Source organism: Centroberyx affinis, unplaced genomic scaffold (genome assembly GCF_046629955.1).
Source record: "Centroberyx affinis isolate AG114_WGS23_722 - 3 ecotype Tasmania unplaced genomic scaffold, CSIRO-AGI_Caff_v1 ptg002815l_1, whole genome shotgun sequence".
NCBI classification, from domain to species: Eukaryota; Metazoa; Chordata; class Actinopteri; order Beryciformes; family Berycidae; genus Centroberyx; species Centroberyx affinis.
The window spans coordinates 284,918-310,454 of record NW_027280959.1 but is presented as its reverse complement, the minus strand read 5'-3'; the positions used below and the strand labels follow the sequence as shown (position 1 = coordinate 310,454).

Genomic DNA, 25,537 nt, shown 5'->3' with positions numbered 1-25,537 from the left:
AGTACTGCCACTTTTTATCCTCGTCCTTCTTAGGAGAGATGTCCCCCAGCGCAGCCGAGATGTACACAATCACGCCAATGATGTTACTCAGACCTGAGAGAGCACAGAAACACGGTATTTACAGCAGATCTAAATAAACTAAAACAGACCCACTTAAGTTACTAATAAACACAAGTCAGACTTACATGTTTATGGCATACTCAAAAAAGAAAACAGACAAGACAAGGGGACGAATGTGAAAGACTTAAGACTAAACACAACTAGAGACTCACTCAAAACAATGCATAAAAGACCAAGACACATAATATTGTCCAGACCACCATTCACATATGTACAAAGACTGGCACGCAGGCAGACACATGCATATAAACACAGACGCACACACACACACACACACACACATAAGAACACATGCACATATGCACACACAGACGCACATACAGAGTTCTAGAGGATTGCACTAGTTACCTGCAGCCACAAAGAGAATTCCTGCCCCCAGGATGATGTTCCTCTTGCTCTTATAGAAACGACTAGCAGCGATGCACACCCCTCCCATCAGCAGCAGGATGGCACTGAGGATGGGGAAGATGTTGGAAGCCCTGACTACCCCTACAGACAGAGAACAATGTTAATCTACAAGCGTTAGGAAGGAGAAGGAGCAGATGAGAAGAGGAGCAGACGTGGGTCAAATAGTATCAGTAGCAAATAATTCTTGGTGTTTTACCCTATTTGGAGTGCCAAATGGGTGGGTTTACCACATAGGACAAAACTATGAGTGCCATGAAGTAGAGACAATCACAGGAACTGACAGAAAAATAAAGGCATTGGAGTAATGCATCGGAGTGATGCCATGGAAGAACCATTTCTGGCTCCACAAAGAACCAAGGTTCTTTAAAGAACCATTTCTGCACTCCTTTGCTCAGACACCTGCACTGTGTTTTTGTTTATCTGTCCTTGTATGGCCTCATTTGCAATTGCACAATATATACTATGGAGAGGTTGGGTTATTTTCCACATTTATGGCATCACCCACCATCCAATAACTAAGAATCAACAACCTTTTAAAATCCCAAAAGGTTCTTGAAAGGTTATTTGTGGAACCAGAAATGGTTCTTCTATGGCATCACTCCAAAGAACCATTTTTGGTTCCAGCACCTTTATTTTTCTGTGTGTATACCTGACCTTATCTGAATTGTCTTAATGCAGTAAACCCAACGCATCTGGTGCAATACAGCAGATTACAAACAAACATTAACATTTATCTACAAATGCTTTTTAACCCAGGTTTGGAAAATGCAAGGACAGAGCAGAATAACGGACACAAAGAAAAGAAAAATTGGTAAAGTGATGATGAGGAAATTAATTACTCAGTGCCAGGCGCATGATTGAATCAAACCCTTCCCATGTGGCCTTCAATACTTTCAGGAGGTCTGCCAACCATGCACACACATGCACACACATGCACACACATGCACACACACACACACACACACACACACACAAGTACACACACACACACACACACACACACACACACACACATTAACACTCCTCTCTCATCTAGGACAACTAGGCCATGGGAGGGAAAATGCCACCTAAATGCCAGCAAAATGCCTCGGCAACATTGTAAACAGAACACAAGCTTTTCTTTATGTATGCACAGGCACACATGTACCATATCATAGAACAGAAAGATATCACTGCAGGGCACTGAGTGTGAACTAGGGCAACCCATCTCCCCTGACTTTCTATTCACATAGTCACATGTTTAATTCACGCACAGGCAATCTTTTGAGGAATGAGCAATAAAGACACCAGGCTTAAAAAGTATTGGACAGCAGTTCCACCCTTCTATTCTCTTCATGTCTGGCTTTCCTTCTGTTCGTCTTATCTGTGCTTCTCTCTCTCCCACCAGCCATGCCAGCCTGGTGATGCTGGTATTGACTTACGTAGGACATACTCTGCCCCATCATGGTCAAAGTCTGCATCCTCTGGGAAGTGGTTGATCTGGGAACACACTCCTCTCTTCACCCCTGAGATTGAGAAGAGAAGAAACAGGGGTGACCAGACACAACAAAAGACAAGCACTCGTATCTGCAACCTTAAGAAGAGAAAACAGCAAATATCTTCCCCAGGGACAATTTGACTGACACAGGAACACAGCCATATCTGTGTTAGAATCTCTTTGAATCCAAACCTTAGGCTATATGCTTCATTTTTTTTTACTTAATTCTATATGCACATTTGTTGCTCCTTGCTATAAAAATGACAAATTCAGTTGAGGTACTGATAATGAACAGTGGAAAGGCTAACAAAGGTAAATGGCACTACTAGGAAACACAAGTTAGTAACATGCAGTCTCCACATGAAAAGACACACACACATACACACACACATGTAAATAAGTATGCAGACACACAGCACACAGGCAGACAGATAACTACCCGCCGGGGTCTTGCATCTCTACTGTAGACAGACAGACGAACGGAGGGACGCACGCACGATGATGACAGCACACCACTGGTGCTGATGGATGGATTTGTGAGAAAGATGGAGTGATGGAATGATGAGACACAGACGGAGGGAGAGACGGACAGATGTGGGGTGAGCTGGTCTCTTTCTCCCAGCTCTTATATTTCCACAGGTTGGTCTGCAAAGAAAGAGATGGAGGTACAAAGGGGAGGGTCATCAGCTGAGCCACACTGGAGCCACTGTAATCATCTTGGATTCAGACTGTTTCAGGTGAGAGACGCCATGACGCTCATATATCTTCAAGACATCTTGTTGAAACCTAAAAAAATGTCCGTAAATTGGTATTTTAGGCAGATTTCCTCCAACTTCCAAGAGCTCACTGCAGGACTGATCATTTACTCTGAATGACTTACCAGATGTTATGCTGCACCTAATCCACTGCAGGTCTATCAGCAACCCATCACAGGACATAGAACTCTACTAAGTCCTATTAGCAGCCTCACCCAGTACCAACCCCACAAATTTGCTTATGTTTGAACAATAAACCCACAAATAACCAAAAGTAACCAAGTGACAGGTAATTCACTGTGACTCCACCTTTAGCAAACCTGCAGAAGAGACAGAGGATGAGAAAGCTCTATCCACAGCAATATGTGCCACCCACCCGCAGGCATAAATCTTTTAGAGCTAACATGTCCTGCATTTCCACTCCACCTACACCTCACTGCATCACTGCACGACTACTGAGCATCTATCTTGGCTGAATACTCCACAGACATCAAGGATACTTGACCTCTAAGCCATGCCAAGACACTGTCGGCTTTGCTGCACCACAAAGAGAGAGAGGAGAAAGAGAAAGAGGGAGGAGCAAGAAGGAGAGAAAGGAGTGAAAGATGAAATATAGTGTTGGGTGGAGTAAAACAGAGGGGTAGCAAGTAGAGAAACTGAAAGATGGGGATGTGAGGCAGTGGAGGGGGTGGGGGCGGTGGGCACTGCAGCAGTGCTGCAAGGGCTAGGGCTTATCTCTAATTGGTTGCTTTGTTATCAGGAAGCTTAGAGATGAGGACAAATTAGCTTTGTACAATGACCAAGCCAAGGATGGGCCGCGGATGCTTCATAAGGAGAGCCAGGAGGTTTTCCTGACCACACGACCTCGACAGGAAAAACTACCTCAGTTTGTATGTGACCGGAGGCACAGATAGCTAACTCACACCACCCACTTGGCTGAAGCTGCTTCCCTGTTCAGTTGATTCCAGCCCTTACTGTTGAGTGTCAGCCAGGCAGTGTAATGTATAATGAATTAGCGGCTTGTGTCGCAGTGACAAACTGAAGATTGAGAGATGGCTACTGCCAGTTTCTGTAGCTTCTGTCACTTAGAATCAGAAGTCGAGGGGCAGCAGGGTGAACATGGGCCTTTGTTTCAGCACTTGAATCAAATTACTGCAGTCTGAATCAAAGACAATGATTAATGGATTATTTTGACTGAGGGTTATGCATGAGTATCATGTAATTATATTGCAATTATGCAAAACTGTTTGCTTGTCACCATGGAACCATCAAACAAATATGAATGGAGTATGCATGCAATGATGCTAATAATGATTATTGTTATTACAGCATTGATGCAGCTCTAAAACGCAAGCAATGGAGTAACCAAATGTCAAGTGAAAGGCTGTTTAGCTAACACTACTTAACTTCAGTGTTGGTGTTCTACTTGTTCATATAGGAAAGTAGCAAAGTTATTTTTATGATCCATTCAACACACCCTGATTTTAAAAAACACATGCCGACTGAAGGAAAATTCATAAAAGCTTTGAGATACAAGAAGATACAATATTTTTATTCCACAGCCGTGATATGTGAGCTGATAAATTATTTGGATCCATCACAACGTCCAGTGCTACCCACTTAATTTAGGTGTGTGTTAAATGGACAAATACTAGGCATGGAGGAGGCAGTGACAACAAAGTCTGAACACTGTAATCTCTGCCTCTACTTTTTTGATGAGCTGTGGACAGTATATCACTAAATCCATCTGCTCTCTACGCAGCAGCAGACAGGGGGCCCAGTTGTTGTCGACTTCCCCTGGCCCCACTCTGAGCATCACTTCAAGTCACACTAACCCCAAAACCCTCACAGCTCCATCTGAATTATTCCACAGGGCGAAATGGAAACAACCAGTATCCATTCTCTCCTACTTGACACATGACAAATATGGCTACAGAAAAAAAAAAAGCTTCACTGTTTGGGTCATTCAGGCACAGTAAAGCTCCAGTTCACTCTAGTTCATTCCTCTTGCTCAACCTCAAATCGCTACCAGTCCTGCAGGCGAGATGATTTACTCCGACCAGATTTGGATGAACATTAAATGCTGGAGCTATATTGGAGCTACAGGTCGAAAGAAAAACCATATTGGCCGACCTCAACTTTCCCAGTCCCTCCTTCTTCACTGAAGTTATAACAACCAATGCAACTTTGCCTCTCCAAATCCCCACCCAGAGACCCAAAATGTCTCCCATGCCTGCGTCCCTACCTTCCAGGCAGCATATCCTCCAGAGGCCAGAGTGGGTGAGCGCCCCGGGGTCCTTCTTGTCCTTGTTATGGGGGTCGTCCTGGGAGATGTTGGCTGTGCTGTTGCAGATGAGGGCACGGGAGTACAGCCAGTAGTCCGTCCCTATTGCCACCGTCATCAGGCCGAAGGCAGCGAATGCCCCCACGGTGGTGAGGAGGATCTGGATCCCCTTCTCACACACCATGCCTGAAGAGAGAAAGATAGGAGAGGGAGGAGGGAGAAGGAGCAGGAGATGGAGGGGGAGGAGAGGAAGAAAAGGGTGGGGAGAAGAGAGAGGAAAGGGAGACAAAGGAGAGGAAAGTAGAAACAAGCGTTCATTGTGAAGTTAGTGGAGGAGAAAGAAAGAGAGAAGGAGGCAGAGTGACCAAGGAGGGGGATATTTATGAGTGGAGATAAGTGCAATATTGCGAGAAAGCCAGAAAGCAAACATGTGGGAGAGACGGTGAGTGGCAGGAGGAGGTGAGGGGTGCAGATGGGGAGGGATAGAGGGAGGCGATGAGGAAGATGAGAGAGCGAGAAGGAGGCGGATGAGGGAGGTGCATAAGTGGTTCTATGATGTGTCCTTGGAGGAGAGTTGGATGACTCTGCTGACTCCGCTTAACAAGACAGAATTGATGTGGAACACAACAGATCACACCCTCCCAATCTCAGTCTACTCCATATTCATGACCCTGACACCGTTCTCCCCCTCAGAATCAGCAGGGCTGGAGTTGAATACACAAACATATCCTGACCCCATACACACACGCGCACGCACACACATGCGCGCACACACACACACACAGAAGGTAGTCTTTAATAACAGACCTACATAAGATCACCTTGTACCTGTTATATCTTTATTAGGGGGGGCAATGGGGTGCCTTAAGCTAACTTTTAACACAGATGCACCCACATGCATACAAACATGCGCACACACACACACACACACACTCACACACACACACACAAACTCAATCACAGCTCATCACGTGTGTTTGAGCTACAATAAAGTTGCTTCAGTGGGACTCAAGTTGCTACAGTAAACTATAAGTTCCCTCTTACTTTACACTGACAGAGATTATAATAGAATTCTCCGTTACTACAAATTGAAGCACATTTGAGGGTGTGATGCTCCTGCTTGACACTTACCTGACGGCGAGTTTCTATCCTTCGACTCAATTTTGAAATCTTTCTTTTCCTCGTCAGTGAAGAATGTGCTGTCCCCTCAATCCGGACAGCATCCATCGACTGTTTTCACTCTCTCCCCTCTCTCCTTCTTGCACTCGTTCACTCTCTTTTGCCTCTATCTCTTTCTCTCTCTCTCTCTCTCTCTCTCTCTCTCTCTCTCTCACTGGGAAGCTGTGCTGGTGGAGGTTGTGGTCTGGACGGCTGAATCCCTCTCCGTCCTCTGTTAGCAGAAAGCTTGCACCCGGGAGGACATGGTCGCTAGTCTTCTGCACATGAAACAGAGCAAAAGAAAGATGGGGAAAATTAGTAGCCTGCCCAGTTGCATCACATGTATTTTTATACAGAAATATTCAGTTTAGAAATCCGTGTTATTAGGCCACAAATTTGCAGATGGTATGTAAGCACAGAGGAAGTAAGTAAAATATCAAAACCATGTATCCAAAATGGCTCATCCTGAAGAGATCAAACAGTCTAATTAAAAGTTTAATCTCTGTGAAACGCTGTATATTGCAGGTGCTGCATTTTAATCTTGCAGGAACATATCTGTACTGTGCTAGAACAGATAGAGTAATTATAGTAGTGACAGAATTATAGACTAAAAACAGAATGACTCCAGAGCGAGTTGTACTGCATCTACTCTGAATAAGAGGAGCAAGAGGGGGAGGCTGAGAGGACCAACCCGACATTGTTACCATAGCAACATTGAATTCCAAAGTCTGGATCAGCATAGAGCGAGGGGGGAAAGAGAGAGGGGCGGGCGAGAGATAGAGGGAGAGAGAGAGAGAGAGAGAGAGAGAGAGAGAGAGAGAGAGAGAGAGAGAGAGAGAAAGAGCGAAAGAGAGAGAGCGAGGACAGAGAACAGAGAACAGCTAACAGAGATGGGAAAAGGGACAGAAAAGAGGGGGAATATTTCAAGTCACTAGCATCAATGTTGACTCTGAAACACAGACAGACAGACAGCGCTAATGCTCTATCAATAGATATGTGTGTGACCACTGCGACACAGATGCTCCCAGACACACACACACACACACACACATAGGCACACAAACACACATGCACACACTCACACATACACATGAATAGGGATGACACACCATCACTTAGAGATGGAGGAGAAAATTAGCAGTAACCCCTGTGCCAGAGTGTCTTTTGCTCAATAAATAAAAAAAACGACAAATGTGAGGAACGATAAAGTAGCACACATTATTTAACAAACATAATTTAGCAGACATAATGCACTGCGGTCTAACTGTGTTAATATTTGATGATGCAATATGGCACCGTGATCAAAATAGGTTACATCCTGTTTGCATTGTGAGACCCAAAACAGAGCTGCCTTAGAGACAGAGGGAGAGATGGAGGGAGAGAGAGAGAGAGAGAGAGAGAGAGAGGGAGAGGGAGAGAGAGAGCGTGTGTGTGTTTGTGTGTGTGTGCCTGTTTTTATGTGTGTGCAGATTTCCTCTCCAATGCATCTGAGGATGGGTCTAGTCCAATCTTATTGAATCCCAGTAATGTTCCCCTCAGCTCCCCTCAGTTAGACAGTTAGCCTCATATCTCTGCATTCAGGCTCTTTATTATGTAAACTGTCAAACGACACCACCACAGTGTGGCTTATGTATACATCATGGGTGCATATGTGCAAGCAAGCATGTGAATGTGCCTTTGCGTGTGTGCGTGTGTGCGTGTGTGCGTGTATGTTTGTGTGTGTGTGTGTGTGTGTGTGTAGTATGACCTTCCCACCCTATCAACATACTGCCTCCCCCAGAGGAAGTTACATCTCTGGAAGGGATTATGCTATTTCCACAGCCAAAAAACTCCATGTGTGGGTGTGTGTGAATGTGTGTGTGTGTGTGTTGTGTGTAAATGGGGTCTTTAACTCCAGTATTTAATGAATGACCTTAACAATAACCTACTGAGTTATTCCCTTCAGCTCAAACTCCCTTGTGTATGGGATCATAATTGTCATTTAATTATCTGTAATTTCTATTTTCCTCCAATAATTAAGAAAGAGGGGAATGAGAGCAAGAGAGCGTGAAAGAACAAGAGGGCGAGAAAAAAAGAAACTGTGAGAACTTAACTAAATGGATTTGATTAATGGCAACAGTTTTGGCATGATTGGGTGAGAGATTTTGAGGTCATTTCTGATTTGGAATGCAGATGAATTTGAGAAATATAATTATAAGTTTGCCTATAAGACAGAAGCCCATAATGCGGAGCTTCCCAAAGCTAAATTATCCTTATAGTGATGCTTTTATGTTTGTAACACTCAGGAGGACTCTGGGCTAGCCAGAGGCCAATTAGCTACAGTAGGATGTACTGTAGGGACGAAGGCCTGGAGCTTGGCTTTGGAAGCTAGCGGCTACAGCGCCTGTTATGGGACCAGGCCCTCACATGTCAGATGACTTCAGATGTAATCAGACCTAGCTGCATGACTCATTTCCATCACTACAGAATACCTTAGCTCATGTACAAAATAAGCACAGCCAACGAGTTGTTGCTCCAATAATGCAGCCATAAATCACACAGGAGATTTGGATTTTGTAGCAGCTGCTCCATTAGCTATTCATTGCATAAATCAACTACCAAACTGCTTGTTGAATAAATGATGACATCTTTAATAACTTTTTCCACACACGTGAAAAGCAATGGTTCTGTGTGGGCATGCATGAATATTTTCAATATAGATACACAACACATCAATCCTACCGAGGGTCACAGCAGACTTTTGCACACTGATGTTTCTCTTGCATGTCCAGCAGAGGAAATATGTCTGGTCTCCAAATAACCAAAAATCAGGACTGGAGTCAGTGAAAATGACATAAGCTAAGACTGATTGCTTGATCAAAAAAATGCACTAGGCCTACTTACGATGACAGCTCTAAAAATACAAGCAGTGTATTCTATTCTGAGTATTTCATGGAAGCAGTGAACATTAGACAACATGCCTAAATATTCACAGCAGTAACAGTAACATAGCTGAGGTAATTTCTCTTCTTAATCATGAGAGGAAAAAGCTACACACCTGAGCACATTGCTGAGTTTACACAGCTGGCACACACACACACACTTACACTCACTCACACACACTCGCACGCATGCATGCACACACGCACAGACACACACACACACACACACAGGTGCACACAAAAACATCGACACGCAAACAAAACCCCTGGCACGCAAGCGCATATGCAAACGCAAACCCCCACAATTGTCAAAATGATGACGGAATAAAATCATAAAATAGGTCATCTTTAAAAGACACCTCACAGCATAGCAGAATCCCCATTTAGCCAACATGAACAGTCCACCAAGATCCCCAGACTCCATGTGACCAACCCCCTGCCTGTCTGGGCAGAACGGCCTGGGGAGGCAGTGACAGTAACACCTTGGTCTAAGAGGTTCCCAAAATAAAGTGTCTCTGGATGACCTGACGCACATGAACCCACGAACATATGCTCAAACACATGCACACGTGGAAGCATGCACATGCAAACACACACACACACACACACACACACATTCATAGAGAAAGGTCGTCTTTGACAGTAGATCTAACATAAGATTATGCTTTAATCTTAATGATAAGCTAATGGGGAAACAAACTTTTTTTATTTTTTTTTATTTAGAATTTAGGGTTTTGTCAATGTTAATGCCTCCATGCCCCCCCCCCCCCCCACACACACACACACACACGACCCCCAGTCAAGGGTCTTCAATCAAAATGTAAACCTTAAAGATCGAAGCAAGGAAAGTCCTAACATTGACATTCATTCAAACATTCATTCATAAGCTACCTATTTATACTGATACACCAAACCTATTTTGTGTATGTTCTAAGACACAGCTGCTGGACCAGTTGCAACTCAGATTTGAGCAGTACAGCTCAGGATAATATAGTCTAACAATGTTAGCCACATAGGCTATTTCACAGAAATCCTGGGAATGGTAAAAATGCTGTTGAAGTTCTGTCTGGCAAACTTTGTTGTTTTAATATACACAGCTGAGGCCTACACACACATACACACAAACACACACAGAGTCAGAGAGAGAGAGAGAGAGAGAGAGAGAGAGAGAGAGAGAGTGAGAGAGAGAGAGAGAGCGTACACACCCTTTGTGATCAGTGGAGAGGCTGTGGTCGCAGGCCCCATGTTGTGTGCCTCCAGTCCAGTGAACATGCTCGCCTGTCAGACATGCTGATGCTGTGTCTGCTGTATGTTTACGCTCCACGCCTCTACACAGACAGGTTGGCGTATATCACTAACACTATATGGTTCAATCACAGGCACTCACAACCCTGCTCCCAAAGGCTCAGCTGACTGCATGCGAAGCACTTAAAACACCAAAGCTGTGGGTTAATTGATGCATGGGTCACAGCCATTGAGATAGGGGTCAATTAGAAAGCTTTGGATAAAAGCCTCTACTCACTGGAATTATAAATAATGCTGTGTACTGAATCAGCACAATCACCGTTTATTTTCACATGTCTATATTTGAAGCCTATGTTTGATATCCTGGCACTCATTTAGTTACTATACAGTTTTATCAGAACCAGGGTCAGAAGCACTTTAATTACCAAGTACAATAAATGTACAGGAGTTTGTTTTGGTGACAGTGGTGCAGAGATGTGTTCAGAAGTTAGAGTTTCACAGTAGTGTGATTAAACAGTGGCATTTTGATCACAACCATTAGGTCCTATAAGATCTGTCATGGGATCCTGAGTTCATATTTAACATGCCAGGTGTCCGCTGTGGCTCTCACACACTGCTGGGTTTCCTCCTGAGCTCTCCTGAAGAGAGAGAGAGAGGAAGACTGTGAAGCCTTGGACCATCAGAAGAGACAGCAATGCAACACAGGCATTGATCCTCTGAACAATTGCTACATGACAGATGTGATGATCATTGCAGAACTGCTTCTCCTCAAAGAGAGAGAGAGAGGGAGAGAGTGAGAAAGGAAATGACGGTCCTGACCACCCAACCAGCACTGAAATTACAGTGAAATAGCAAGACAAAAGGAATGGAATCAAAACGGAAAACGAGCGGAAACGTTCAGAAGTTACAGATATTCTTTGCGATTGTTCTGGGTCGCTCGTGCATTAGCTGATTATGATTTGGCCAGAGCCAGACAACAACTAGAGTCTGTGTGGGCTACACATCAGTATTGACTGCAATGAGTCACCTTACAATGTAAATAGCAGATCTTAGAGTTGGCTGAGGCGTTTTGAGAGTAATCCAAAATACACAGACAACAATCAAGGCCACACACACACTTACACACCACACACAGACATGTTAACACGTGGGAGGCAGAAGGACTGAGGGGGCGTGCCAAACAGACGGTGGGGTCTACCACGCCTCACTGACAGATTCACTGATCACTGATAGGCAATAGAAAAAGGGATGAGGAGTTGATGGCAGCATGGTCTCTAATTAACCTATGTCAGGAAGAGTTACACTTTCTCTTCATCGTTTGGAGAATGCTTGATTTATCATTGCATGCACACAGTAATCTATAATGCCATTTAAGGTCATGTGCAAGCATGTGGCTTGTACAGTCACAATGAAAATCCGTTCTATGATTGATTGTAATCTTGCACTGTTATTGAGAAAATGGGATGGATGTCATTGATTTATGTGAGCTGCACGTTTATGTTGCATGATTAATACAGAATACCCCTCTTGTGCAATTAAGATTCCCATCCATAATTCTTTAATTACCAGTAATTACATATGATTAAAGTCAAATATACACAAAGATGACACCCACATTCTGCATAACCTATCACAACAGCACTTTTCCAATAAGTGAGTTAGTTTCAATATCCTATGGTCAAAAGATTCAACTTTGTCCGCATGATATTGGCCACATGAAGGCATGATGGAGTCAGAGCCAAACAAGTTCGATCTGTCTTACAACCTCAGGACCAGGGCGCTGATGGCTGCCTGTGCCGGCCATTCCTCCAGCTCAAGAGACGCAGCCCCTAAATCAAGAGCTCAACTCAGCCGGGAGAAGCATGTGCTACTGGCCACTATAGAGCAGCAAGTGACCACTTATGGAGAGGACTGACATATTAGGTTATGTCACATCAGATCATCCTACAATACGTTGTGGATCGTGCAGTGCACACTCATATAGCGGTTCCATTCAGGCATTTTATTCCACCTTTAGCCCAGATGTGATCCAAGCTGTGGTGATGAATGAATGATTGAAAGGGTGCCAGATGTTTGGTGAGGTTGCCTCTATGTGTGAGAACACAGAGCGCAGGTTGGCCAGGGAGAGGAGGCAGAGGGCTGACAGCAAATTGATCTCAAACAGCATCAGATAACATCATGTGGTCCAAGTCCAACATGAAGCTAAGATGTTGGCCCTGTACTGTAGGCATGCCGTGAGAGTGCAGCAGAAGCTGTGCAGACCAGTGACCAGACACATGCGAGCTCACTGCTACATAAGATTTCGACAGAGGCTGAGAGCGTGCAAAGCTGAAATATAGCGATGCGGACTGCAGTGCATTCATTAATAGAGTAGGCTACACACATCACCCTGCCTGCATAGGCTACACGGCGGAAAATGGACGCCTAGCATCAAGCGACCGGCACAGGGCATGAGAGAAAACTCAATGGACTGGGACAGAAAACACACATTAAGACACACGTCCACACACAATGAAATAACTCCGATTCTCTGATAGGTAGCTGGCCATTTCAGCACGTAGGACAGATATTTTAGTCCCACACCTGCGGTGCGGATTCAGGCAGAGGCTCAAACGAGCTATTATAAGGGCTTTCATTTGCATAATGGACATTACCGTCGCTAATTATAGGCCCGCACAAATAGGAGGGAAAACTGACATTCAACGTTTAGTTAATGAGCTAGTAGAAAGGAAGTCTGCGAATTATTATTTATTTTTTCAAAATTCCGTAGTCTACACAGTCAGTATTGCTGGGCTAAGTTGCGGGCAACGTGAAACAAATCAATGTGGCGAGTAAATTACACTGGATGAATTGTTATCCATTTGGCTGACAAATAAAAACAATTGTGAAACACTGTAATCCTGTAGGCATTAAAGGATATTGTAAAGAGGTCTTACCTGCAGGCTTATTATTTCAGAGATTCGTAGCGCGTCGCACTCCCAAGAAGGAGAAGAAAAGCAGATGAAGAGGAAAAAAGAGAGAGAGGGGGTGGACGGTAGATAGGCTAAATAACGGGTCTACCGAGAGAGAAAAAAATAAATAGGAGGGGGGTGATTAGAATTAATGAAAATAAGAAACATGCGCTGGACTAGATTCCCCAAATCTTGACTAAATTTAAATCAGCCCTATGATGGAAAAGGTTTAACAGATACAAAAAAAGGGGCTAAAACACGTCACTGAACACGGATTTGTCTACAGTGGATGTGGCCGATGCTTGTGTGTACTCGGTGAGAATGCGTCTCCCCCTCCCCTCCGGTTGGGCGAGCGCTCGTTTGCTCTGTCTGCTCCTCTATCTATTTCTCCCACACTACTGAGCCCGACGCAAGCAACTTGTCGCATCCCACCAAACTCCTCAATGATGTGAATGATGGATAATATCAGCATCAAAATAGGCTGAGATGCGCTATGTTGGGCTTTAAGATCACGGCTCCCCCCCCCCCCCCCCCTGCAAAGGTTTAACCCCCTTTCACATTGAGGGAATTGCTCTGGATGTGCTTATTGGAGCGTGTGCCGTGCGCATATGACTGCATGTGCGTGTGTAAGTAGCCTATTAGCCGTGACCAGGTTATGTGTGTTATTGATGTCGATATGTTTTTTTTTTCTTTGCTAGAGAGCGACTCGATGGAGCGCCAGTGGGACATTTTCCCTCTATGGTGATGAAGGCCGCGCTGGCGGTTCTCGGAAATGCAGGGTTTGGAGCGGCAACAGCGCAGCTCCGCAGAGAGAGAGAGAGAGAGAGAGAGAGGAGAGAGAGAGAGAGAGAGAGAGAGAGAGAGAGAGAGAGAGAGAGAGAGAGAGAGAGAGAGTGAGTGAGTGAAGGGGAGTGAGTGAGTGAATGAGAGAGATGTGATAAATCATAGAGCCAAACATCCACAGGTCAATTAAGAGGGGGTTTAATTCTAAGAGAATGATATTATTCGGGCTACACCATCATTATTTTGTCAAAATGAAGTCAGAGTTGAGGGATCTCATTGTTTATGCCTGTCTATAGGCCTAATTATGTCATCCTCTAATCTATAAAAATACATAGCCAGTGGCTGAGCTGCTGAGCGCACACCCGTTAGGCTGCACAAAACTGAGTGGACAATGACCTTCAATAGCTTTAAAATGGCTTTGCTGCCCCGTTCACCCCCTTCTCTCTCTCTCTCTCTCTCTCTCTCTCTCTCTCTCTCTCTCTCTCTCTCTCTCTCTCACACACACACACACACACACACACACACACACAAAAACACATACACATACACATACACAAACACAGAGAGGGGAGAGGGAGAGCTGGAGAGAGCTAATACAGAGTGACAGGTCTTTCATGCAGTAATGGTGATGGTGAAAAGAGAGATCCACTCAACCCATACTGCTGCACACACACACAGAGGCAAACACACACGCGTGCACACTCACTCACGCACACGCAAGCACGCACACAAACACGACAGAGAGAGAGAGAGAGAGAGAGAGAGAGAGAGAGAGAGAGAGAGGGAAGTAAATACACACAAACAGGCCTACACATAGGTACATACACACACTGAAATGGACATTATTACAGAAAAATGGCCATACAACCACAAGTCACAATCTAATCTCAATTGTTTACACCAGAAGTCATGCTTCATTTATCAGGAGAGCCGCTCACACACAACACACTCTGAATCCTAGAAGTCAGACAGCAGAGTGCACATGCTTTTTAGTTTTATTGACCTGTGGATGTTTGGCTCCATAATTTAACACACATCTCTCTCTCTCTCTCTCCCCTCCCACACACACAGATATTATAGAGTTATTTATTATTTGTATCATTTGCATTATTAGAATTTTTTTTTTAAATTTGAATCTTTAATCTTGTATTCAGTTACCCTTTAGTTTTAGATTAAGATAGTTTTCAGATGGGGATATTAGTTTTAGATTATAACATTGCAGAAAAGTTTCATTTCACTTTGCTGTATTTAGTGTCAGTTTAAAAGGTTTTGCCTTTGCTGGTCAGTTTAATTAAATTTTAGTATTTTGCCCAGCATGTGCTCAAAATTACGACTACTATAGAATGTCCATTGTATGTATCAATTCACCTATAATAATTGTGGATGTTAGTCATTTCTACCTGGCTCTCTCCTTTATTTTACTCTCATTTTGACCTTGACCAAAAGACTGAAACTTCTCTCTTGAAATTCTTGATGATATTTTACATAACCTATGTCTAGCTCCAGTCTCATTTCAGTTTTTTCATGCACTTGTCGTTTATCTTACAATTTATTCAAATATTTTTAATGTTGTGTTTTAGTCTTACGCTAGTTATTCATGTATACACGTATACACACACATACACAGACACACATAGACACACACAGACAACGTTCTGATCAATTGTTGCCCTTGGGCTGTGGTGGCTTGCCGTGACTGAGGAGGGAGCCTATAGTTAACACCCAGTGGTTCACTGCAGTGCAGTGTGCCTCCACTTGCAAGCTCAGAGTTTGGCTGTTGCCAACGGTTCCTTCCATCACAGAGACCAGGCAACAGACAAGCACACCATATGTATCATATTCATGTCAGTGCATGCTGGACACATCACACATCCAGGGCTGGGGTCGGTTCAATGTAAAATATAAATAATAATGAAAATAAAATGTACATAAAAATTAGAAAGATTTCATTTTAAATGATTAGTTATAAGAACCTTTTTATAGAAAAAAAACGTCACACTTTAAAGCTTCAAATCCACTTCATGAATTGATTGAGACACAGACACCCACATACAGAGGCATAGGGGACACAGGGTGAAATTAACCCATTTTAAAAGTTTTATTATCGTATAGCAGAGGAAAGTGAATGACAGATGTCAACACTCCCAAGAACAGTGATCTTATCACAATTGGTATTGAATTATGTAACTCAAGATTATACAGCATCAATTCCATTGAAGCGTTGAGAAGCAAATCGTTTTGTTTTTTTGTTTATACTCGCATTTTTTATAACAAAGATGGTCATGTGCAAGAAGACTTGGCTATATGCAGAAGTAAGCGCAGCTACACCCTTTTATGTAATCGAGACAGAGAAATAGGCTTGGGGTAGAGAGGGAAAAACAAAGAGGTACAGAGATGAAAAAGATAGAACTGCCACAACTAAAGAGGCAACAAGGCTGATTGCAGTCTCCTGAATAATCAAATGGGTCTAGCAATTAAAAAGGGAAATGGTGGATGGAAGGAGAGAACAGAGAACAGCAGGAACCCAATCTCAGCAGGCTACAGTCACGAAGGTCCTGATGTAGTCTAAAAGCTAAAGAAGAAGGCTTGTGACCAGAGGGTTCGAACCTCTTTACTGGCTGGGAAAATGTAGGCAGCAAAATACTTTAGCCTATTTCAACAGTTACTGCTGAGGTGCCCTTGCGCAAGGCACTTAACCCCTAACTGTAACAGCAGACGTCAACAGTAGAAGGCTGCAGTTGCACTGGGCAGCTCCTCAGTGTGAATGTGTGTAACCGTATGAATAAACAGCAGGGCAGTGTTGAAAAAACACATGCATGCTCAACAAAACCCTTCCCTGCATAAAGGCTAAAACTGATGATGTCTCCATGGTCTCACTTTATATCCTCCACTGTAAATACTTGTCATGTCCGTCCCCCCATCTGCTGTATGTCATCAGTGTTTCTCCCTCTCTCCAGCATCACAGTGATAATGAAAACCAGCCCTAACATAATAACTCTGTGCTTTAATCCTCACTATAAGTCTATCATATCGGCATATTTCAATGCATGATGTGCAAAAAACAAACAAAATCAATTTAAAGTATAATACTACCGTTTTTGACATGCGGGTCCTTTGCCATTCTTGTCTTGAGAGGAGTTAACACTTCAGATTATTGTACTACTGATATTTTCTACAGTTTTATCGCAGCAATAAGCTTGCATGAGTATCTGAAAATGTACATTATACACCACAAAAAACCCAAATCCCCCTATTTGACTATAACACGTCAAAAGTGACTCTTCCTACATTGGCCCATAATACAGCCTGTTATAATAATTTTCTGCAAGTTCATTACAACAAGTCTCAAGCTTATATCTAAATGTGCTTCATATACCCCAAAAACATAATAATTACTATGTTTGGTGAAAATGCCATTCTAACCCATGAGGGGTCACTCAAAGGTTCCTACATCAGCTCATAACACAGCTTGTGATGAAGAACCTCCAATAAATGCTATTTACATGCTATACTTAAGTAGAAGAATGTAACTTTTCAGACAAAAGTTACACCTTAGAGCTTACCATGGCATTTTCATCAAGTTACGTAGGTTTTAGAGATGCTTAAGGTACATTTTCAGAATCACCAGAAACCTTTGGAAATGCTGAATTGTCTGACATGGCAACCAAATATCTTTGGAATAAGCGGTGAAATAAGATGTCAAACAGTGGTCTGTAGTGGCAAGAATGATATCGGACCCACATGTCAAAAGTACTGGCATTATCCTTTAAGCAATAAGTGCAAATGTAATCAATACTTTCGTCATGTGAGCTTTCCAGATATAAAAACAGCTAAGAAGCTTTAAAAAATACCTCTAACCACTCTTTAAAGCATTCATCTTGATCCTGTTTTGTATACTTCAAAATGACATTCCTCCTTATTCCTGTCCTTCCATCACCGATGGATAGGCAAAAGCTTCCATCCGACCCATCTGTGTTGCCCCGGCGACCGACACAGAATGCAAGTGAGTGAGGAAGGAAGGGTGCATGAAAAGGTTTTGAACTATGCCCAAGGCTGAAGTCCAGGGACAGTACAGGACAACGGCCAGTAGAGGGCATCAGACTCCTATATCCATGTTGGGCGGTTCTCTTCTCAAAACTGTTTAACAGGCTTCAGCATCCACTGCGTCCAGAGAGGGTGTAGTTGGTTGTAGTGTGCCTGTTGCAGTGTCTTAGTCCAAAGCAGAATGAGTCAGGCGTTTCCTCGATCTGACTTGTTCAGATTGTGCCAAAGCTTCATTCATAATTTACAACAGCAATATAGAAGAACTCATATGCAATCCTATGTACAACAAGTTAGAAATTTGTATCTTAAACAAATATGTAAGACATAAAGTTGATTTCTCCTCATGATATTTCATACCATCATCCATTTCATTCTGTTTTTTTTTTTATAAAGGATAACAACATTCACATACAGTATTCTTATTTCATAATTACTCTATTGTTAATTCAGAATTTGTTATTCCTATCAATAATAATAATAATTTGACTTAATGAGTTATGAAACTGGAATGATGATGTAAGAAATTCAGAGAAGACAGGAATATATTTTACCACATTACCATGGTAATAAGGTAATGCTTCATCGTCCATGTATTTTCATGTATTATTTATGTATAAAACTATGTGCATCCTCAGTCTTTGTGATCAGTGTTTTCCATTGTACATTTCCAAGTGCATACAAATTTCCTGCAGCACTGCAGTATCTTCGTATTATACCGCAGCCCCTCGCTCTCCCTGTCTCTCTCTCTCTCCCCTGTATCTCCTCTGTCACTCAACCGAACCTCTAAAGTCTTTCTAGGAAACACTTTTTCTCTCTTTCTGTCTTGACAAACTGAATTCCTCTTTTTTTGTTTTACCCCCCTCTTCTTCTTTCTCTTTTTCCATCACTGTTCCTGCAAAATGTTAACAACCCTTTCAATCTCCAGACCTCTTTCTTCCTTCGTTCATATTGTTCAAAAGCTACATTATTCTCTTTGTTTACCCCCCCCTCCCACACACACACACACACACACACACACACACACACTCTTCCCTGCCCCTCATCTGCACCCCCACATCAGCCTTTGATTTCTCTCACAGCACTTACTCTCATCCTCACCTAAATGTATACATGACTATGGGGAGTCAGTGCGTCTCTCCTCCCCTCCCCGACGCTCCCTCTTTCTAACAGGGGGAGGCGCTCATGTGCATGTGTGTGTGATAGTGTGGGGGGGGTACGGGGGATGGAGGCATGGCCATGGGGAGGGGCTGGGCTGGGGGGTGTGAGGAGTGCGACCTGGGCAGGGTGTGCGTGGAGGGGTAGGCGGCGGACGGCGGGGGCATCTGGTAGCTTGCCCCGGAAGAAGAGCCGGACGGCGGGCCTCCCATTCCCCCGGCCTGGCCGCCCGACTGCATGTTGCTTTTGGGAGGCGCCGGTGGCGTCTGGTTGAGCTGGATGGAGATGTCACTGGAGGCTTCGGAGGCGCTGCGGCCTCGCTTAGGGGGAGGCCACGAGGATTCTGGGTGCAGGAACTGGCCGCTGTAGTCGCTGCTATCCGACAGGCGGGGGCGGTAGAGGGCAGGGTGCGGGCGGTACATCTCCTCCTCAGCGTAACGCTTCATGAACAGATAGACTGACATCACCCCAGCTCCCTGAGAGAGAGAGAGAGAGAGAGAGAGAGAGAGAGAGAGAGAGAGAGAGAGAGAGAGAGAACAAGTAGGGGAAAAAGAAAGAGAGAGAAACAACAGAGAGAAAGAGATGGGGAGAAAGAGGGGGCAGGGAGAGAGGGATTTGGTTATATGAATAAACAGGGTTCAGAGAAAGAATAAAACTGGAAGATAAAAACTAACAAGTGAAGATGCATGCATGCGGAAATTAGATTAGAAGTGAAAGATAGGGAAGAGGTGCGGAAAGACAAAAGGGATGTGTGAGGATGAAAGGTGAACGGAGTGTGTGTGTGCTCTGTGTTGCTGGGGATGGAGGGGGATGAGGGGGGAGGCTGGGTGAGGCTTCTTTTAAGCTCATTTTCAAATGCATAAACGATGCAAAGAAAGGCAAGAGGAGGTTGGAAAGTGGAGGGAAGAGAAGAGGGGAGAAAGGAGAAGATAGAGGAGGAGGGGAGGAGGAGGAGAGGAGGGGGTTAGCGCACACTGAACTGTCCACTGCGCCGCATTAGAGCAGTACTGCTGATGATGGGAGAGAGGCAGGAGGAGGAAGGGGGAGGGGAGAAGGAGGGAGGATGAGCAGAGAATTTCACATGAAACTGCATCACTGTACACATGCATGCACACACACACACGCACACACATACACACACACACACACACACACACACAAGCTCTGCAGTGCTACAGGAACTAGGCATATCCATTGACACCCCTCTTTACCATATACTGTATATCTATGCTTTGTACCCAGAATACTAATCTTATTACCTGCTTGCACACTCAGCATAGAATTCTCCAGGACAAATCACTTGCTCCATAGAAATGAAAATATATTCTGTATGTGTAGCATATGTACACATACAACTCCATTGAGTTTCTCTCTCTCTCTCTTTCTCTCTCCCACATACACACTCTTACACACACCCCGCACTGACCTCTTTGAGCAAGAAGGAAGAGGCAGCGAAGGCGAAGGACCAACCATAGTGGTAGTGGAAGAACTGCTCTGGTTCCCTGGGCCGGTTCATCACCTCGTCATTAATACTGGAGATGTAGAGCACCAGGCCCACCACCAGACTGAGGCCTGCACATAACACATTAGCAATGACAGAGGGAGAGAGAGAGAGAGAGAGAGAGGGAGAGTCAGATACAGAGAGTAACAGAGACAAGAGAGAGCAAGGAGATCATTATGGCAACCCTGACAACCGAGAGAGAAGAGAGAGAGAGAGAGAGAGAGAGAGAGAGAGAGAGAGAGAGAGAGAGAGAGAGAGAGAGAGAGAGAGAGAGAGAGAGAGAGGGAAGAGCGAGAGAGAGAGAGAGAGAGAGAGAGAGAGAGAGAGAGGGAGAGAGAGAGGGAGAGAGGTGACATTAACATTGACACCAGAGGAGATGGGGCGCCAAGTGACCACACCGGACACTCAGCTTCCATAACACTGATGAAGGAAGAAAGATCATAGGGAGTGAGTGTGTGCGTGTGTATGTGTGTGTGTGTGTGTGTATGTGTGTGTATGAGAATAAGAGAGAGAGTAAGATAAGCAAGAGAGTGAGATAGAGATTGAAAATGAGAAATATTGTGAACAGTTTTTAAGGTCAGTTCGTGAGAGCTAAGTGCATCATGCTGTGAAAAATCTAGTGCAGTTTAAAGGTGTGCAGTAAACACTCAGTAGGATGAGCCTATGGAAAACAAGCATTGGCTTTTAAAGCTGAGGATGACCCTCTTCAGAGAGAAGCCACACATACAACATTAAAACCCCTCTCTTTCCAGCGATGCCCACGTGCGCTCCATCCTGCCTTGGGAATGAGAAATGCATGAGACACAACATATGGTCAACAACATAGAATCAATATTCAAAGAAAGCTGCATTTTGTAGGCGGTGAATACAGAATCAAGGTGCATTTAAACCAGCATTCACACTTTTAGCTTTCAGAGAGTGTAAAATTATAATGCACCCCAAGCTGTCAAGCGGTTACGCCCTTTACATAGATGGCAGGTCAGACGCTGTGTTGTCGATGTAAAATTGAAAAGCGTGAAAATGTGGAAACCATGCTGCTGTCAGTCATGCAGTGGGAGTACATCTTTATCTAAATAAGTAACACCAGAATACTAAAGTGGAAACACACACACACATGCACACTGAAAGGAGAGAGAGAGCATGAGACGAAGGCGAGAAAAAGATAGAAAGAGAGAAAATGAGTGCATGCTTGTACATATGTGAGTGCCATATGCCTGTGTGTGGTGTGTGTGTGTGTGCAAGAGACAGTCACAAATTCAAGTGAGAGAGAGAGGGAGAGAGAGAGAGAGAACAACCTCTAACCAAGCTGAAACGACTGCGGCTTCATGCTGTGAAATTGAATGTTTTTTTATCACCCTCTCTCTCTCTGTTTAACTCTGTAATATTAACCAGAACATGGTGTCAGCACCCAGCCGGTCGAGCCCAACTACAATATTTACCAGCCCACCATGTCAGTGATGCTAGTGGAATAGACTCAGATCGCTCAATAGTCCACACACACCACCGCAGCCAAAATGACTCAGGATAGTGAAAGAATATACTCTGAATGAAGGGAGTAGGAGTAGGAAAAGGGAAGGAAGAGAGTGGTTGGCAGGAAGAGTGAAGAAAATAGAGTCTGGGTGAACAAGAGAGGGGGAAGGCAGAAGGAGGAAGGGAGGGAAGGAAGGCAGGGGGAAGGAGAGGGATGGAGGGAGGGAGGGGGGTTCAGAGAGAGAGAGAAAGAGAGAGAGAGAGAGAGAGAGAGAGGCTTAGTGCAGCAGAATATTTAACCGCTGAGCAGCAATTTGACACACTTGCCCCCTTTTATCACCCTATTATCAAAATACCTCATAAAGTAAAACACTGCTGCACTTTTAGCACAGGCTATAAACATTACATAACTCCCATTATGTAACCACTATTATTTTTGACACCCTTTATCAGCGAACCCCTGCCATGGCAAGCTGGTGTTGTCATAGATGCTTCTCTGGGAATTGCACTGCAGCTTCCTTCTCAAATGTGAAGTGAAACAGTCTTCAGTGAATATGAGCTCCAATTTGTTCTGAACAGTCTTTATCCTTCACTGAGTACAAGAAACGGCGCCATTACAGCCACCTGCTGTTCAAGAGGGATAACTACACTAATGCAGAAAAATCAGCTGAGAAGCTTGCATATGGGGCTTAAGGAATACTGCATGCATATGTTTGAAATATTTAACAAACCCTAAGCATCGTCCCAAGCTCAGTTTTTTTTTTGCCCTTATATTCCATGACAATCTGAGGAAAGGCTGATCTTAAATTTGCAGCCAGTTTCACTCCAAAGTACTGCAAAGTCCAACGAATAGAGAACTTTCACCCTGCAGGAGTATTTAAAACTGATCCTGGTGACAGTCTACACACCTGCATCATACACTAAAAATAGAGCAGTGATGGAGTGTCTCTATGTATGACACAGGACACACCAGGCAGCGGTAATCAATCACAGAGTGAAGGAACGGTGACAGCTGGACATGAGTAATGGGTCCCACCTGAGAGGATGAAGAAGATACCGGAGACAAAGGCCAGGATGGTGCGCTGGGGCCGGATGTGTCCGATGTTGCTGATGACGAAGGCCGTGAAGACGAAGAGCAGCGACACCATTGGGAAGGGCGTGGCTGTACGCACCATCTCTACGGGGGGAGAGGTCACAGAGTTGGACAAAGTCGGTGGGATATGCAACTAAACTGACGGAAAATGTCCATGAGATACTGTATGTCCCTGGACCTTTTAAAGCGCACTGTAAGTACAATCTGATTTGGCAATGAAAAAATGCAATATATGCTCAATTATGAGTTGCTGCCCAGAAATTACTACCTACCACCGCAGCAAATAGGGAGATGGGGAACTATATTCCCCTCTTGCAATGGTCTGCTTTTCTCAAGGCGCAGTCAAATCTCAACAGGATCTATTTGGTGAATTGTCTAATTGCTTTGTAACTATGGGGAAAGGATGCTGTGACCTAAAATGTTACTAAAAAGCTACAACAAGATATTGCAAGATTACAGGGAAACACCACAGAGTTTCAGCACAGTATTATGCTAACAGAATGCTCTATTAATCTACTAATTTTGTAGCATTGAATATTTGCTACTACCTGAATAGGCACAGAGTGAAAAACCTCATCGGGCCCCTAATAAAATTAAGAGTAAGTTTATTTTGAGGATAAAATCATCATTGAAATATTGACTGATGAATTTCAGGTAGCAACATTTTTCCAAAATGGATATAGAGCAGGTTGGAATGAAATCCCTGATATACAGTTACACCTCTTTTAGGGAAACAGTTGGCAAAAATGTATGTATGTGGCTAACAGGATGATTTTCTGGTACAAGGAACACATTTTCTAAGTCTCAAGGCAGTACTACATTATACAGCTCATATGATTAGGGTGAGAGATATTATGTTCATATTTCAGTACCTACAATCAATCAGCAGGGGGACTCTCCAGTTATTCATAACCTGAAGAAGATGTGTAATTTCAGTGGGTTGCTATGTTATACTCACTGAGAATGTTTGCCGTGTTTTCAGTGGTGATCTCTATATCTGGTTCAGTGAAGTACTCCGATGCTACACACCTGCCATTTTCTGATCCTGAGAGGAAACACAGAAAATGGAAAATGCTGGAGTTTGCTTTTAGGATCAAAGTCAGCGATGCGTAAAGAAAAAAAAAGAAAAAAAACGTGTGGGTCTCTGCTGTCCTGCTCACAGGTAATGTTTATGTTTTGTGACAGCAATGATTCTAGAGGCTAGAAAGCTTTCCTCCCCACTCTCCTCTTCTTGCTCTCTTTAACTCTCACTCTCCTTCTCTCTCCTCCTTTCTCCCCCTCTTTCTCTGCATTCCATGTAAAGATGTTTACATATGCGGACACATGTACTAGCATTGTTTGCATGCGTGTCTATACATGTATGCGTGTGTCTGCTGTGGTCATAGTGTTCATTCACTGGTCCATGTGAATATTTGAACATGTTGCTGTGTTCACATGCACATGGCAGTGTTCAGGTGTGCTATTCTGTGCGTGCGTACAGTAAGTATCTCCCTACCAGCCACGAAGCAGACTCTCCAGAGGCCTGAATGCAAGGCCATCTTCACTTCCATGCTCTGGTTCTGCTGCAGGATAATGCCCTCCACCATGATCAGCCAGTAGTCTGTGGACACGGCCACCCCCACCAGCAGCAGCCCACAGGCGCCAAACACCGTGGACAGGATGGTCAACGCACGGCTGCTGCACGAACTCATCTGGAGGACAGACAGAGGGAGGGAAGGGTGTGAGCGTCGGACAAAGAGGCAAAAGTCTTCAAAACTGCAGAGACAACGATGTAAATACAGAGGGCAGCGATGGAAGGGTTGTGGAGAGGAAGTCATAAGGGAGGGGGAAACATGGAGACAGACATGTGGGATGCACACTCAAACACACACACACACACACACACACGCACGTACACACATGCATCCAGCTGCTGGCGATCTTTCTGTCTTGCCCTGTTGTGGCTGGAGATAAGTTAGTGACACATCCAGTGGCAACCAATCCTGTTAAAGGTCAGAGGGCAGTCAACGCAACAGATGACGATAGCTAGTTTCCTTCATGGTAAATCGGCAAAGTTAGGCATAAAAAAGGCACATAATACATTGAGAGAGAGATTGAGAGATAGATAGATAGATGGAGGGAGAGAGAGAGAGAGAAAGAAAGAGAGAGAGAGAGAGAGAGAGAGAGAGAGAG

At 44.0% G+C, this 25,537-nt stretch overlaps 2 protein-coding genes across 2 annotated transcripts; both read right to left on the bottom strand.

The window, feature by feature from the left end:
- Window positions 1-7: 7 nt before the first annotated feature.
- On the bottom strand, window positions 8-9,547 carry cacng8b (calcium channel, voltage-dependent, gamma subunit 8b; the record flags this gene model as incomplete). Its single annotated transcript, XM_071536029.1, has 5 exons — window positions 9,529-9,547; window positions 5,006-5,230; window positions 1,950-2,033; window positions 469-609; window positions 8-93 (listed from the first exon to the last, which is right to left on the bottom strand). Coding segments are annotated over exons 1-5 (555 nt in total), but the record flags the coding sequence as incomplete, so codon positions are not given.
- A 9,762-nt stretch (window positions 9,548-19,309) lies between these two features.
- cacng7b (calcium channel, voltage-dependent, gamma subunit 7b) lies at window positions 19,310-25,056 on the bottom strand. The gene is made up of 5 exons (XM_071536028.1): window positions 24,861-25,056; window positions 24,324-24,410; window positions 23,309-23,449; window positions 20,728-20,873; window positions 19,310-19,777 (listed from the first exon to the last, which is right to left on the bottom strand). Exons 1-5 carry the CDS (start codon window positions 25,054-25,056, stop codon window positions 19,310-19,312), a joined length of 1,038 nt encoding a protein of 345 aa, XP_071392129.1.
- Window positions 25,057-25,537: the final 481 nt, after the last annotated feature.